The sequence below is a fragment of the Mus caroli genome, unplaced genomic scaffold (assembly GCF_978045245.1).
Source record: "Mus caroli unplaced genomic scaffold, Mus_caroli_1 scaffold_17, whole genome shotgun sequence".
Lineage (NCBI taxonomy): Eukaryota > Metazoa > Chordata > Mammalia > Rodentia > Muridae > Mus > Mus caroli.
In genome coordinates, this window is record NW_028227272.1 from 28005534 (window position 1) to 28021962 (window position 16429).

At 49.3% G+C, this 16429-nt stretch overlaps 1 protein-coding gene across 1 annotated transcript in view; it reads right to left on the reverse strand.

The window, feature by feature from the left end:
- Xxylt1 (xyloside xylosyltransferase 1) overlaps positions 1-16429 on the reverse strand; it is a 122329-nt gene that overhangs the window by 40641 nt on the left and 65259 nt on the right. The window contains exon 3 of the mRNA XM_021184930.3: positions 11179-11311. Coding sequence (XP_021040589.1) covers positions 11179-11311 — 133 coding nt within the window. The remainder of the gene's footprint in view (positions 1-11178; positions 11312-16429) is intronic.

Consider the following 16429-nt stretch of genomic DNA (forward strand, 5'->3'; position numbering starts at 1 on the left):
GCCCCAAGCTCCTGGCATTCTAGCTAGACTCCACCCTCAGTTACCTGACAGTAGCCAGGTATGCTCCTCCCAACAGCAACTGCAAGGTAGCCCCGCCCACTATAAAAGGGGCTGCTTGGTCCCTTCTCTCTCTCTTAAGCTCTCACCTTTCTTACTCTCATCTCTAGCTCTCCTTTTCACCCTCTCTTCCCCGCTTCTTTCCACGTGGACATGGCTGGCCCCTCTCTTTCTTTTACCTTCTCTCTTTCTCTCTGCCTTTCTACAATAAAGCTCTAAAACCATAGACTGTCTCCGCTCATCAAGGCCTGCCCTGCTTGAACGATGGAATAGACCTTCCCCTAAAGAGCCACATCTAACCTCCTGCAGGAAGGCCTTCCTGAGCTCCAGCCATGGACTGGACCAAGGACTCTCGCCTGCATGGGAACCACCCAGCACCCCCTCTCTCCCTGCCCTCTCCCCCTCCGGCCTCTAGGCTGACTGAGCCACCCCCGGGGCCTCCACTTCGTTCTCAGCTCTTCCAAGACATACAGCAGCATCTGGGATGTCTGAGACTGAGAACCTGTTATCTCTGGCTTCCGTGAGGCCCAGAAACCTCGGACTGCCCCCGTGACACTGATCACACCACCACCAGAGAGCAGTGAGGAAAAGCAATCAAAATTGTTTTGCTGTAGAGACGTGGAAAGGCTGGAGTAGAAATCTGGCTCTCCCAAATGACCAAGGAGAGGTGTGAGGTCATTACACAAGGCCCAGACACCAGGGCAGAGGCTAGAATGCTATTAATTGTTCTAATGAAAGACCATTATCCTTGCATATAGCTACATACTACAAATCCCAAATGGGAACTCATTTCCCCAGGATGGAAGCTAACTGGATATGAGGCTACCAGGCCTCTCAAATCTAGTTTCCTTATTCAGGAAACACAGTAAAGAGCCCAGGAATGCCCTTTACCCAGAGGCCAGGGGCCTAAGACATTCTTAGAATCAAAGCTGAGCTGGCAGTGACGTTTGGGGCCCATGCCCATATACATGATGTGTATCAGTGGACGCAGGCTGCACAGGCCTCTGCATCAGTGGATGAGTGGGGATGAGAAGCAGAGCTCACGTGGCTGCTGCATCGCTCCAACACTTCTCTCCCCTCCCTTCTGATGGGCTCCTCTCCTCCCTTCCTCCCCATCAGGCCTTCAACCTTCTCAAAGCATCTTCACACTCAAGCACACTTGAAAGATGCTCATGGAAGACTAACATAGGCAGGCTCCGACAGATGGAGGGTCTGATGACTTACCCTTTATTTTCTTCTAGAATTGCCTTCCTGGAAAGGAATTTTGCCTGGTTTGGTGCTTTCTTATTAGTTAAGTCTGAGGTTACTTGGAAAAACATCTAATGGAATATTTAAAACTTAACAATCAGACCCAACAACTGTTTCAAGAAATAGGAGAAAACATTTGAAAAACCCAAACAAGTCAGTGTGGCCTCAGAAACCATCAGTGTAGAATCTGAGATCAGCTAGCTAACTGAGGCATCCAAGAGCCCAGGCCAAGCGTGGCAGCGAGAGCCAGCTTTATACCAGATCCACCTGGCAGTGGCCAGGCTCCATCTGGCACACCAGTAGGCTCTGTTTGGCTAGTAAATTGCTTGCTTAATTGTTAATATTTAAACATTCCCAACAGAGATTTTTAATCTCCTTAAAAGAAAAATCAGATGTGACAACACTGTGCTAATATTCATGTAAAAAAATCAAACAACAACAACCCACTCCAAAACAACCCCCAAACCAAAACACCATTCAACAACCAGGCCACAGAAAGACTTTCAGTCAATTTCTTTCCTCCCCTTCTCCTTCATGATTCATTTTTTTCCCCTTAAATCTTCAAGAACTTGTATTACTTCCTGGAGGTATTTCCTTGAAATTACACTGTTCCAGGCTGTATCCTGAGTTATGATTCACAGAAGGCCCATCCTGCCTGTTACAATAAGTTACATTTACCATATTATCATGTGTGTGTGTTTTAATCCTGGGCATCAATCAGATATTCTCTCATTTTATAGTAACCAATAGTTCATGCCCTCTGATCTTTGGTGTGGGACTGGGGATCTTGCAGCCTGGTCTGTAAAGGTGGCTGGGAGGCACCTGCACGATACAGCCAGTCACACACAGTCCTGCTCTGTACCCCACAGAGCTCCCTTGGATCTGGCTAGCAAAGGCAGATCTGACACTGTTCCCAGCCATGTCAGGCTATGTTATCTCCTTCTTCCCCCGGCACGCACAGGTGGGTGTACACACACACACACACACACACACACACACACACACACACACACAGAGGTGGGTGTACACATACATACATACACACACACACACACCCCTCCAACCTTTTATGCTGCCTAGGTTGTTAACACAGTTCACCAGTGAGATATTTATTTGACAAATGGAAACAGACAGCCTTCTGCTATGTAGAAGCTGCAGCATTTGCCCAGGCCCTCTTCCCAGTGAAGTGACCTGGAGAAAGATTTCCCTGCTAGGCTATAGACCTCTGGAGGACAGGTCCAGTTTCTTTGCATAGCCAGACCTCCACAAATGCCTAATAAGTTTTCTACTTGAACTCAAAGCCCAACTCTGTAAGTGCATTTCTTGGCTGATACAACCAGCAGAGAGATGGAGGAAGGAAGGAAGGAAGGACGTTCACCCAGTTCTTTGCGTTTTGGAGGCAGACTATACAAGTGATGGCCACTTGGCAAAGTTTGCAGTCCCTACAGCAGCCCATCTCTGTGGCTCACCAAGGCAGACCTCTGACCCATGGTTCTGGCATGCTGCTGACACTTGTTTCTACCAGTTTCTCACAGCTAAAGTGGGAGAGCTGAGGCAGGGATACATCACAAAGCTTCAATAACTCATGGCTCTGGAAACTTAAATGTGTGGCACCATTTATGGCTGGGATCTGGTGAGGGCCTCGTGGCAGACAGCATAACAGTAGAGGGTGCGTGCACGCGCGCGCGCGCGCGTGTGTGTGTGTGTGTGTGTGTGTGTGTGTGTGTGTGTGTGTGTGTATGAATGAGACATCCCAAAAGAGAAAGCCAGAGGGGAGGCTCCAGCTCTGTTCTTTCTGTGGGAACCATCTCATGAGAACTAAGTGGAGAGTCCCAATAGAACCTTTCTAATTCCTTGGCGGGGTGGCACCTCAGTGACCTAAAGGCCTCCCTTGAGGCCCTACTTCTCAAGTGCCTACTACCTCTCATGAGACCACAGGAGAGAGGGACAATGCAGCCAGCCTATGAACCTTTCAGGACAAGTCATATCTAAGCAGCAGACAGCTGTCCTTTCTTACATTTTACCTGCCCTGACCTCCCTACAATATAATCTAGGAAACTTCAGAGCTCCTAATAGCACTGGCTCCTGTGGCACAGCCACACAGGGCCGAAAGAGAAATTGAGAAGAGTGTTTCCCATAGGTAGTCTTTAAAAAGAAAATTTCCATGACAGCCATTTCTTTAAGAAGACCACGGTGGGACCAGAGAGCCACACAATGGCCAGTCCACCCATCGCCTGGGTGGCATTCTCATCATTCAGCACAAGTCTCCTGGGCCTGGGCAGCTGGCACTTCCCTGCATAACAGGACAGACCATGGAACGGCCCCCTCATCCTGTCAATCATGCTTTCTGGAGTGCCCATCACTCGCCACATTGAGGCTCAACCTCTGGGTGGTGACTCCTTTGGGAATCTCAGAGCAGATATCCTGCACATCAGACATTTATATTATGATCCAAACAGTAGCAAGATTATAGTTATAAAGTAGCAACAAAATATAATTTTATAGCCGGGTGTGGTGGCTCATGCCTTTAATCCCAGCACTCAGGAGGCAGAGGCAGGTAGATTTCTAGGTTTGAGACCAGCCTGGTCTACAAAGTGAGTTCCAGGACAGCCAGGGAGAGAAACCCTGTCTCGAAAAACCAAATAATAATAATAATAATAATAATAATAATAATAATAATAATAATAATTTTATGGCTGGGGGTCACCACAACGTGAGGGACTATATTAAAGGGCCTCAGCTCTAGGAAGGTTGAGAGCTACCAACTTAAGATGTGTTTTAGGATTCAGTAATGGCGAAGCCCTGGTGACCTGGTGGAGAGGCCTCGGGCTGTGTTTTCAGTCAGGAGATGCCTTCCCAGTCTACCCATGCCCATCTCTCAGCAGCGCAGGCAGATGTCAGCCCTCCCAGGTCCTGTGACTTTGTATGGCATCTGGATGCTGCCAGCTTACAGAGAGGACTCAGTTGTCACAGGGGACAACCACATCAACAACAGCTTTCACTTGGGGTCTCTTAGATAGCATTCCTTTTAAAACTCCTCTTCCATAACAGCAAAAAAAAAAAAAAAAAAAAGTCTCTCAACAGACACAGTAGACTTTCAACCTCTCCCAAGGCACTTCTATCCCAGACCTTCTTAAAGCCCTTCGTACAGTACTGCCTCCAGGCCAGGCCAATTGCTAACCAGTTTTCTTTCAAAAGATCTCCATGGAAAAAGTCGACATGTCCCCACTCTTTCACTCAGATTTAATTCTACCAGAAATTGGTTGGCTCAATCTCAGCTTATTTCTTAAGGACACACAGGATGGACCAAGGCACAGAAACTCATTTGCTGGTGCCAGGGGTAGGGGAAGAACTGATCTTTTATCTACATGTCCTAGTTTACAAATGCTAAGGGAAGCCGGGCGTGGTGGCTCACGCCTTTAATCCCAGCATTTGGGGAGGCAGAGGCCAGTTCAAGGCCAGCCTGGTCTACACAGAGAAACCCAGTGTGTGTGTGGGGGGGGGGGGGGAGGACAAAACAAAACAAAAAAACCAAACAAATGCTAAGGGAAGGGGTGGGAGGCTGACAGAAGGTGTGTCAGTCAGGAAGCTTCCCAGAAGAAGTACCCGTCACATGAGCATCCTGACACAGCAATGCAGGGACACAGAAGGGCAGCAAGTGAGATGTCTCACATCAGCTGAGGAACTGGTAGACTAAATGACAGGGAACACATAACTGTTCAGCTCTAAGCCAGCACGAGCAGGTAAGTCTTACAAAGAAAAAGACAAAACGACATTTTCAGATTGGACAGCATGATGCCTGAGACTAATTTCCGAATCCTCTGTGGGAGACAAAAGTGTGCAGAAAAGGAACGGGACCAGCTGTCTGTCATTCATTCATCATGTCGACACCCTGTGGTAACCCAGACGGACTAGCCAGAACACAAGGGTGCAGGCCAGGTCTCTATGTGTTAAAAGTTCACCAGAATAAAGTCAGAATTGTTCTGAAAACAAGCAATGTTTGACAAACTAAGACTGAGTCTGGCCCAGGGTGCTCTTACTGTATTGTTCTGTGGACACAAACTTAACTCACAAGAACGGATAGAGCAAGAGTTGGCTGGGTTTGGCTATGCATGTCTGTAATGGCAGCACTGGAGAGGCTGAAGCAGGAGGATTATAATTTTGAGGCTAGCCTGAGTTTCTCAAGACTCTGTCTCAAGAAAAATAAAATAAAATAAAATAAAATAAAAAGGAAAGTTCATTTACCCACTGATAAATTTACAGATTAAACAAACAAAAGCCCAACAACATAATCCTTATATAAGTAATAAAAATGTATTTTGTTTCTTTTTAATAATTACCTTTTGTTTGTCTGTTGTTTGGTTGGCTTGACCAGGGTCTGTCTACACACCCCAAGCTCACCTCAAACTTGCTTTGTAGCCTAGGCCAAAAATGGACCCACCATCTTCCTGCCTTAGCTTTCCCAGTACTGAGGCAGACGTGCACCACAACAGGGGAAAGACACAGTATGGCTCAGATCTGAAACTAACATTTCTGTAGTCCCAGGACAAGAGCATGCTCTGAGCTCTGGAAGCAAGCAGAGCAGCCAGCTCAACTCCCATAGGGAAACAGGACAAGCATGCAGTCACAGGCAGCAGATGGATGGCAGGCTGGTGTGTGGACACAGGGGCTGGCACCTGCTAGATAGAGTTTTCCTTGTCCCACCGCTCCCTTTCCCAGTCTCCTTCACCGAGACCACATAGGACACTGCCTTCTCTGTTACCCTCTTGGGATATTAAGACTTTCCTGTCCCTGCAGACTGGTCATTAATATAGTAGGCTCTGTTCTGCAAATACCTTGCCTTGACTCAGGTGTGTAGTAAAGGGGCATCTGGGGTGTGCAGATGCTACGCTGAGAGTAACTGCTTTAGGGGAGGGAGGAAAGGGAGAACACAGAATCTGTACCATGTCAGTAGCAAGGAAGCCGAGAGTCACAGCTTCTCAGTCTCCCCTAATGAGGCGGGTCTCAGGGCGGGTAAGAACTTCCTCCACCCCAGGGGTGTGCACCACTAACGCTACTCTAGCCCCAATTCTACATGCAAGGAAACAAGGGCTGGGGTGCTAAGTGACTCCTCTAGCACTGCAGGACTCTGCAGGGGCTCTGCTAGGACTCAGGGGGTGGGGTGTAACACTGCTACTGCCACTACTTATTTTGTTCTGTGCCAGGAAGTATTTAATCCTCCATCAAGCCTGCTATAAGTAGTGCTATAATCAGCTAGAGAAACAAGCTTCAGAGAAAGTACCTAATTCTCGAGATCTCAAGAAGTGAGATCTGTCCATGTCCTCGCTTCCTAGCCAACATGCTCCTGACAGCCTTGTACCAGTCTTAGGAAGGGAACAAGGCAAGTGCTGAGAGGCAGGCACAGAGCTGGCTGCTGAAAGAGCAGCCATGCTGCTGTAGCCATGGCTTCATGGTGTGCCATGGTGTTCCAGGATGCTGGCTGCAGGGCTGGAGCATGCATCAGAGGTTGTGGCCCCTACCCACAAAGCTGCCATGCCGAGGCTCCTCAGGCAGTCAGCTCCAGGACAAAGTGACCTTCACTGGTTGCTGCCACTCAGGCTCCAGCTTTCTCTCTGACAACGGATAGCATTAGGAGGAACCACACTCACTGCAGCCCTGTGTACCCTGCATGTCCCACTTCCATACCCTTTATTCCAGCCCAGGCTCTTGAAGGAAAGCCAGGTCACTCACTCCCTTCTGCTGAAAGAGACTTCTAACTGGGGGTGGGGGGTGGGGGTGGGGTGGCTGGCTGGGAATGGGTTACCAGATTTAGGAAAAACAAACAGGATATTCTTTCCAAATTAACAACAAATAACTTTAATTTAGGTATGTCCATACACTATCTAGAGCTCACTTATCATGCAAATCAGCATCTGTTGCTAACCTGAAGTTCCGCATCGGTGTCCTGTTTTAGATAGTACTTGATATAGTTAGGGGTCAGAAAGGAGTTCATGGGACACAGATGACAGACAAACAGATAGAGCTCCCTGCACACACACAAAAATCAGAGGATCCTGTGACTTACAGCACATCCCACAGCTAACTGGCTCTGAGTCCAGCCCGATGCCATTGCCTTTAACATCAGCTGCTCTAGCTGTCCCTGTGACCTCCTATTGAATTCTCCAGGAAGCACATAAAGAGGCCCAGCTGCTTCCTGGACTTCTAATGCACTCACAGGAAGCCATCCCTCATGGCCATGTTTATAAGCCTCAGGTGTGGGTTTGCAGAGAAGGCCTCAGGGTTCTGTTCCGTGTGATCCGTCACCCCAGTCACACAGAGCACCACAGAGAAATTCATCAGGGGTCCAGCTCCTGGCAGAGATGCACAGAGGTCAAAGGATGGAAGGGCAGCGCTCTACCCAAGATGGTCAGGTCTCTGATTTCAGATGAAGAAAGTCATAGTTGGCTCCACCAAACTATAGCCGGCACCAGGGAGGAAGGCATCCTCTCTGGGTGCCCCAATATTCCCTGACCCTACAGCACTGTCCAGAAAGCAGGCAGTTTGATGTGTTTGTGGAGAAAAACTGTGAAAAAGCCATTCATCAAATGCATGGTGGGAAACACTTCTCCCCACCCTCCACAAGCCTGAGACATTTCACGACTCACAATAGAGGGGAAGCCACCATAAAAAGGACTTGCTGTGTGCCCTTTGAAGTACAGTGACTGTGGGACAAGTGACTATAAAGCTTACACAGCTGGGGGCTGGAGCCTACTCCTGCTCAGTGAATTTCCAGACCCAAGTATGCTTGCGTCCCTAGTCACAGTACACCTGAGCCACAGCTTTTGTTATCTGATCCTTTCTTCTCATGGATGCTATCAGATTCCACTTATAACAAGTTACCTGTCCATGCCACATCGGGACACTTGGAGAGGCCTCTGAGCACCAGCTGTTAGAGGAGGGGCTCTGCCTGAGCTGCGCTTCCCCCATAAACTGTGTTGCCAGTGTCTAAGGAGCAGGGGCCATTCCCACTCAGAAGGACCCGGCGTCACCTGTCCTTGTGTGGGGCTATTAACCAGACTCTTCTCTTCTCTTCTGCCACCTTTCCTTCTATCATCCGACCCCGACCTTCCTCCCTGGCCCAAAACAGGGAACAACTAACAGTGACCTTTTAGGGCCTTGGCTTCTCCAGTTTCCACATGTATAAAGGCTGTGGGTATACCCCACCCCCACCCCAATACACATAGATCATATTCATTGTCTGCCACCAGCCAGACCATTCTCAGGCCCAGCAAATACTAAAAGCACGCACTGTAACAGGTGACCCCTGGATGCACAGACACTCATCTGCAGCCTTGATTTATGACAAGTCTTTAGTGACATTCAGTGGCGGCGGGGAGGGAGGGATGTAAATGTCTGTTTACTGAGTGATGTTTTTAAGACTGCCAGAGGCAGGCTCTCATGATCCTCATTACACATAGTGATAAAGATTCAGAAAGCAAGGGAAACCATCTGAATCACCACCTTTCAGCTGTTTCCTTTGGGAAGGCCAGATAAAGTGATTTAAGGTCTAACATTATAAAAGCCTAGTTTTGCAGAAAACAAAATTTTGGCCGAGATTATCTATAACAGACGCGATGAGCTTTTCATGTATTATAACGAGAAGCTCCAACCTGTCCTGCAGGTGCTGCTGATCTGATAACCAGCCTGTCTAAGTGTCTTAAGGCCTGCATCTGAGCAGAAGGGAGCCCACTGCATACAACAAGCGGAAAGACAGCAAGGAGGAGGAGCAGTGAGCACCAAAGCTGGAATGATAAAAAGTCCGGGAGCTCCTCTGCCCCCATCTTAAGGGCGCCAAGGTGACAGGTGTGGGAATTTACATTGAATGTTGTTGCCTTGGGAGCAGTCTTTGTAGTCAACATGGCAGATTTGCCTTATCCTCCACAACTCCACTGTCCACGCAAGTAGGAGACTTCCCAAGACTCCAGGAGCCTGGGTCTGTATTATGTAATGGGAACAGCCCACAAAGCCCCAGGAGTTATCTTGAGGCCTTGCAAGAATTTCCTGTTATGTGATGTGAGACTTGCAAAGAGCCACCACCAAACCCAACCTGTCTCTTCCCCTCCTATGTGTGTGTATGGGGGGTGTGGGGGGGGGACACTCATGCTCTGAGTCACTTCTCTGATGACTTCTCGCTCCTCCAGGATTCCACACGGAGCCAGCACCGGTGGGTGAGTGGGGCACAGAACAAAGGGAGCTCAGGGAAGAAGAATGCTAGGTCTCCCTGAGCAAGCTCAATCAGCTGGCTCAGGGGACACTGTCACTCTAGCTGTCAGAGGTGGAGGTGGGGAAGGGTGAGTCAGCAACATGGCACCCGAGAGCCTCAGCTATGAGACAAGTTTTAAACCAAACCGACTTCTGCTATTCTTACCTCTTCTCTCTAGACACAGTGTATGTGCAACACACACATAATCACTTCCGGGGCAGGACATAAAGTACCACCCTCTGTCCCCAAGACCTGCGCTAGCTTTGGAGAGCAGCTCCTTGGTTTTCCCTGTGATTTTTAGCACATGTGTTCGCCTCAGGAAAGTCTGCCATTTTGTTCTGCCTATCAGCATATACAACTACCGTGCATTCTGTTTGTTTGTTTGAGTGCTATATAGTACTAGTTATTTTTTTTAGATTTATTATATATATATATATATATATATATATATATATATACATACACACTGTAGCTGTTTTCAGACACACCAGAAGAAGGCATCAGATCTCATTACAGATGGTTGTGAGCCACCATGTGGTTGCTGGGATTTGAACTCAGGACCTTTGGAAGAGCAGTCAGAGCTCTTAACCGCTGAACCCTCTCTCTCCAGCCCAGTACTAGTTATTAATTAGTTGGGTAGACACATCTTATTTAACCATCCTGCTGTGGAGAACACTTCAGGGGCACAGAGAACACCCCTTGAGCAAGTCTCCTGACTTCAGGTACAGGAGCTACACACTTGACAGGAAGTGCTGTCTCGGGAGAAAGTGCCCAACACATGCCCACCTGTGTCTGGAGCTGCTGTGGCTCCCTCTGCACCACTGTCTACCCACTCTCCTTAGGTGTGACAATGCTGTGGTGACAATGAAAAGGTCAGCATAGGAACTTTGGGAAGGTCATGGAACACTCACCCCTCCAGAAGGGAGAGGCTAATTAGCATTTCTCAGACCACGGGGTGGGAAGGGACCTGCGGGTGGGGACACATTCTGAAGGACTGACAGATGCCCACCTTCAGACAAGGAAAGTCCTTGTCACCTCATTCCCTAAAGACCAATGAGTTTAAAGGGTGCACTGTTCTGCCAATCACATTGTGCCTAGTTGCTGATGCTTTGTTCTGCCCCTGGAAACCATATAAAAACTCACCGAACTGGTGCTGGGGGTTGCTGCCTCTCCTTCCAGTCTGAGGCGACCCTACTGCACTGGAACAATAAATTCCTCTTGCTTTTTGCATCGATCCCCGGCTCCATGTGGTTCACTCAGGGGGTCCCCAGTAAGCTAAGGCTCCCTGGAGTCTTACAACAGGAAGCTAAGAAAACCCAGCTCACTGCTCTGGAGCAGAAATCCTAACACAGGATTTTAACCCCGTGAGCTTAACCAGAGCCCACAACATGGACAACTGGGCTTTATGGAGGAAAAAGTCTTGGAGGCCCCCACTCCACAGGGCAGCCTCTCTAGCTCCAGAACACACCCCTCCCTAACCAACATCACCGGTCAGCCCTAAGTGCAAACATGCTTCCACGGAGCAAGTGCAGAGAGACCACGATGCAGTTACATCCACACAGCAATGCGTGGCAGCAGAGAGGACAGGATGGGAGGGAGCCATCAGGCTTCCTCCAATAGCCAGCGCCTACCTGTACACAGGCTGCATCTCTCTGGCTATGCCGATAACAGCGCCTGGCAGGAAGTTGTCGAACTCCTCAAACAGCTCTCGGATGTTGGTCTTATACTTCAGGTCAAGGTCCAGCTGGATGATCCTCGGGATCTCTGCAGGAGTTGATTGAAAACAGGGCAGTTAAGACTGGGTATGGCACCATGCCTCTAATTCAGCTACTCAGGAGGCTACGGCAGGGGAACACCCCCACCCCCTTAAAAATGGCATCCCGGGAGGCTTGGCACCTAATGGAGTAAAGACAAGAACATAAGGCTGCCAGCTTGCTGAGTCACTCTCAGTGACCAGCAGCCCTTCTAACTGCAGAATTCATTCTGTTCAAAACCCAGGGCCCATACTCCTGTCTAGCCTGGGGTCCACAGGCAGCAGACCTCTCTGCTAACTGCAGAACCCATTCAGTTCAAATCCAAGGGCCCATACTCCTGTCCGGCTGGCTGGCCATGAGTGTTTCACTCCAAAGTGCCTGTCCTGAATGACCTGCAACACGGAAGCCCTGTGTCAAGCTAGGATGCCTAGGTGGGGCACGAGTGTCAAAGGCTGCCAGGAGAGAAGCGTGAAAGATACTAGCAGATCTGGATATATATGCCCTGCAAACCTCTGGAAGATACTATCAGATCTGGATATATACGCCCTGCAAATCTCAGGTAGACTCTTGGAAGAGGGCGATTTGGGCTGGGCCCTGAGTGTGGACAGGAAAGGGTGGGTGAAGAAATTATTCTCTCCCCACTGTAAAGCGTTGGGCGCTCCCTGTTGCTTTCAGCCATCCTTCCTGGACCGCTCAGCTGCAGGGTATCCTGGCTCTCTGGAGACTGTTGTCCCTAGAAGCCCTCTGAGGACAGAAACCACAGCTTAAGCATTTTGGCCTCTATCAGTGGTACAGGATTTGGCAAACACCCAGGGGTGTTCAAGGAAGCAGTTGGCATTCTCTAAGTTAGTTTATGAAGAAACCACAGCTTCCAACGTAAGAAAAACTGATTCGTCTGTTCCTTGTTCTATTTTCCTTTGCAGAAACAAAGCTTTAGTTCACATTCTATGTGACTTTTCTACAACAAAAAAGAGCAAAAATCACAACAGATGAGAACCCAGCTGCTCAGGACAGAGCAACGCATAAGAGTAGCCAGCTGCTCTGCCTCCTGGGCAGAGGGTTTGGGAAGGACGAGCTGCCCTGGCAAGTGAGGACCCCATGGCAGTCAGCATCACAAAGAAGTCCAGAGGCTGCTTTCCTCCCACATCCATACACAATGAGAAAACCAAAGCCCAGTAGTCAGGTCTGGCTGCTGATAACCCACGAGTCTCCCTCTAGGGATGGAAAGCACACTCAGGCCACAGGGTAAAGACCCTGGTGCCGGCCCTAGGGAAAGACAATGTTTGCCTGGAAAGAATGTCCTAAGGTAAAAGTAACAACCTCAAGTTCTTGCATTGAGCTAACAATGGTTGGCCATCAGGGGCTGGGGAAACCCCACAACACAAACATTTTGTCCAGCCGTTTCTTTATTTTTGTTCATTGCCTGTGTCATGAACATTCATACCCATATCTCAGGTGGTCCTTAAATACAGCGAAGCAGAGCCCTAGTGACACAGGGACAGGACTCACCACCATCTCTAGTGGTAAAACCATGTCACCCTGGTTCTGTGAATAAGGAAGACGGGCCTAGACCATTTGGCCTGTGATGCTGACGGGCTGTGAAGGTCGGGAAGGCATCAATCATCTTTGTGGCCCCAAAGAAGACTACTGTCAACTTCGCACTTCATCTACACACCAATGGGCAGAATTATCCCCATTTTTACATATAGAAATACTGCCTTAGAAGGATTGAGAACAAGGAGCTGGAGAGATGGCTCAGTGGTTAACAGTGCAGGCTGCTCTTTCAGAAGACACAATTCCCAGCACCCACATGACAGCTTACAGACATATATAACTCTAGTTCCAAGGGTTCTGACCCTTTTCTGGACTCTGTGAGCACCACATACACATGTGTACACACACACACACACAGCTAAAAACATTCATAAAATAAAAATAAAGTGAAAAAGTAAAATAGACAAGCCAGGCATGGTGGCATGCACCTGTAATTCCAACACTTGAAAGAGCTCACAGCTAGCCTCAGCTACATAGCAAGTTTAAGGCCAGCCTGGGCTACATTAGACCTCCTCTGAAAAATAAAACAAAAGGCTAAAAAAACAGGAGCCCAAGCTCATGGAAGGTCGGTGGTGGAGCAGAAATGGAACTTGGACTTGACTTGGAAGCCCAGTACCCCGAGCTCCTTCCAGCACGAGTCTCCATCTCATCAGAGAGTCTCAGATGTGGATTCTTGCTCCATTCCTCACCTCCCCAGGCCAAACTCAGAGGTCAATGGAAGACAGCAAAGAGATTATGGCATTTTCACTTTCGATTACTTGAACACACTTCTGATGCTGAAGCCATCAGTGTGTCAATGCATAGGGTAGCCCCTCCGTCCCTTGAAGCATCCTCTGGATGCCCCGGCAGTCCAGTCTGCAGCAGCTCTGGGCAGGTCCTGGGGGGCAGTCCTGGCCTCATCTGTCGCGCACTGCCAACACCACCAACTGTCCACTGCTGCCTCGGCACAGACAGGCCACTCCTGGAGGATGCATGCACAGGGGTGGACCAGACATGGGATGCTTCTTTGATCAGAAGCTGACTATGACTTCTCTGTGTGGTCCAACTTTAATATTTACATCACTCAGGGAGCACTGGAGAGAGAGCCTTCCTGAAGAGCCCCTTCCCTGTCACTGGTAGAGTTCCTGTCTTAATGAGCCCTTCCATGACCTGAGTGCTTTCCCTGCTAGGAGGGGTATACCCCACCACACGGAAACTGAGAGGCCTGAGCACTACTTAGAACTCATTACGTCTCAGCGAGGCAGCGCCAACCTTGTCAGCCCTGCAGTCAGGGCAGGTAACAAGCTGAAAAGGAAGCAGGTGCAGCTCGCCATGGAGGGGCCTTTCACCTAAGTGCAGAACACCTGCCTAGGGCTGGGCAAAGGACATGCCCACCTACTCAGGGATGCCCACAGCCCTGGGCAGCTCCAACTGTCACATGGGCAACCTGACCAAAGGCCTCATCATAAAATGAGGAAACAAGAAGCCAAGGCATAAATGTCACCGCTGAAAAAAGGCTGATGCTTAGGACACTGCAGCTCACCAGCTGATGCTTGGGGGGCGCCGCAGCTCACCAGCAAGGGTTGCTTTAAGGACCTACTTCCTGGACTCTGGTCTTGGCAGAACCATCCTCCTGTGGGAACTACATCTGGGTGGTTGGGTAGAAATGTAAGAAGACAAAGCACTGCAGAGAAAAGAGGTTTCTATGTGGGGACAACCATAGTGACAACCTCAGGAAGATACTGATGGGGGATGGTGACAGAACCACAGAAAACTAAGGACTAAATGAGATGATGGTCCCCAAGGCAGAGTAAACAAGAGCGGTAATGCAGAGGGAAGAACTTGGGAGGAAAAAGCTGATGGGATGTCTTAAATGGAAGGATACCGGTTAGGCTGGTTAGACATCTTCCATCCAAATTCTGTGAGAAGACAACAAAAGAGAAGGGCAGAATAATCTGAGGAAACAAGCTCTGGAAAGGAAGCCTAGTAATAACAGAGGCCAACCTGCCCATTTTACAGATGAGAAAACTGAGGGTCAAGGAATGTATCTATCAAGACTCTCAAACAAGCTAAAAAGCAAAGCTGATCCTAGAAGTCAAATCCTGACCTCCCTAACGGATGCTCTGGGGATTGAACCTCATCCATACTCTCCCAATGTGGGCCATACAATCCTAGAAAGAGAGAGAGAGGGAAAAAGTGCCATGGGATATCCCGTCAGCCACAACAATGTAAATCTGAGGATGAGTCCAAGAATAGAAATGGGATCCTCATGCTCCACGCAGCTCCAGCCAGCTCTCAGGGAAGAATGCCACGCCCTCCCAGCATCCAAGAGATGGAGCCTACACATCCTTGGGAATGTACCTAGGCTGTGATAGCCTCTAAGAGAGGCAGACCCCACACTGAACGTTCTAGCCCCAAGGACGCCTGTGGAGACACCATCTCACTGCTTGGTGTGGGGCATGAGATGTACTGAGATGAGAGTTCTCCCTGGGGAGCACCATGGCCTGCCACTAGCTGACTGGCCTCTGCGGGGAAGACCGAGCCTGGAGGACTATCTGGCTTCCCACCGTGGGGTGGCATTTATGGGGTCAGAGAGTGGTTTTTACGGTGAACAAAAGGCTTGGGAGCCCCTGGAGGATGTCAACCCACAGTGGGAAGAAGTGAAGAGCCCAGGCGGGCTCTCTGGTCCAGAGCTTGGTGTTCACTGGGGTATCTCTGCTCATCTTCATGCTCTTGACTCCAGTGTCAGGGCAAAGACACTGCTCTAGCCAGAACTTGGCTCTACTAAGCTTGGAAATGAAGGACAGATGGAACATGCTAGCTACAGATGTGGCCTTTTAGACCTCTGTGACCCCATGACTACCACCATGATTGGTCCTAGCAGCCCTCTTTCAGAGTTTCCGACTGTCTCTGGAAGCCAACACCTGCTAAGCCAGGTAAGGTGGGACTGTGCTGCAGAAGGTCACAGTCATGACATCCCGACTGGCTGGGACAGTCCCAACTCAACATTCCCGAGTGGAAATACGCTGGGAGCAGATCATCAGCTTCCAATTAAGGCAGCCACGAGCATGTCATCTGACTGGGGATGGGGTTACAAGCCAGACTGAATACTTAGTGACACCCCAAAACAAACACGAGAAAAGAGTCCCGGGGGAGGGGGGGTAAAAGAAACTGCACATGCCTTCCCCACCCCTGCCCTCTCTTGTCCTCTGAAACAATGCCTGGTAGACACACGCTAGCACACACACAGTGGGTAGGAAGGGATGAGAGGTGGAGGTAAGCCTGGCCACCATGGTGGCAAACATCCTGAGAGAAGAGACAGGCCATCCCAGGGAGTTCCAGATGGCTTCCTAGTGCCCACTGAGTGTCTGCAGTGAAGGGAAATGATGTCCTGCTATGTGACTTCAGAGTTCCACATTCTGGAAGATGTCTGGAGAGTGGCTTGTTTTCCCTGTCCTGAAATACTGCAACAACTTGCCACCTTATCAGACCTGCTGCTTTTTAACTGCTGTGGGCAGAACCTCTGACTTGTAGGAACTGGAGAGCAACTGGAGGGGCAGAGACTCTCCACCCATGAGAAGTCGTGAACTCAGAG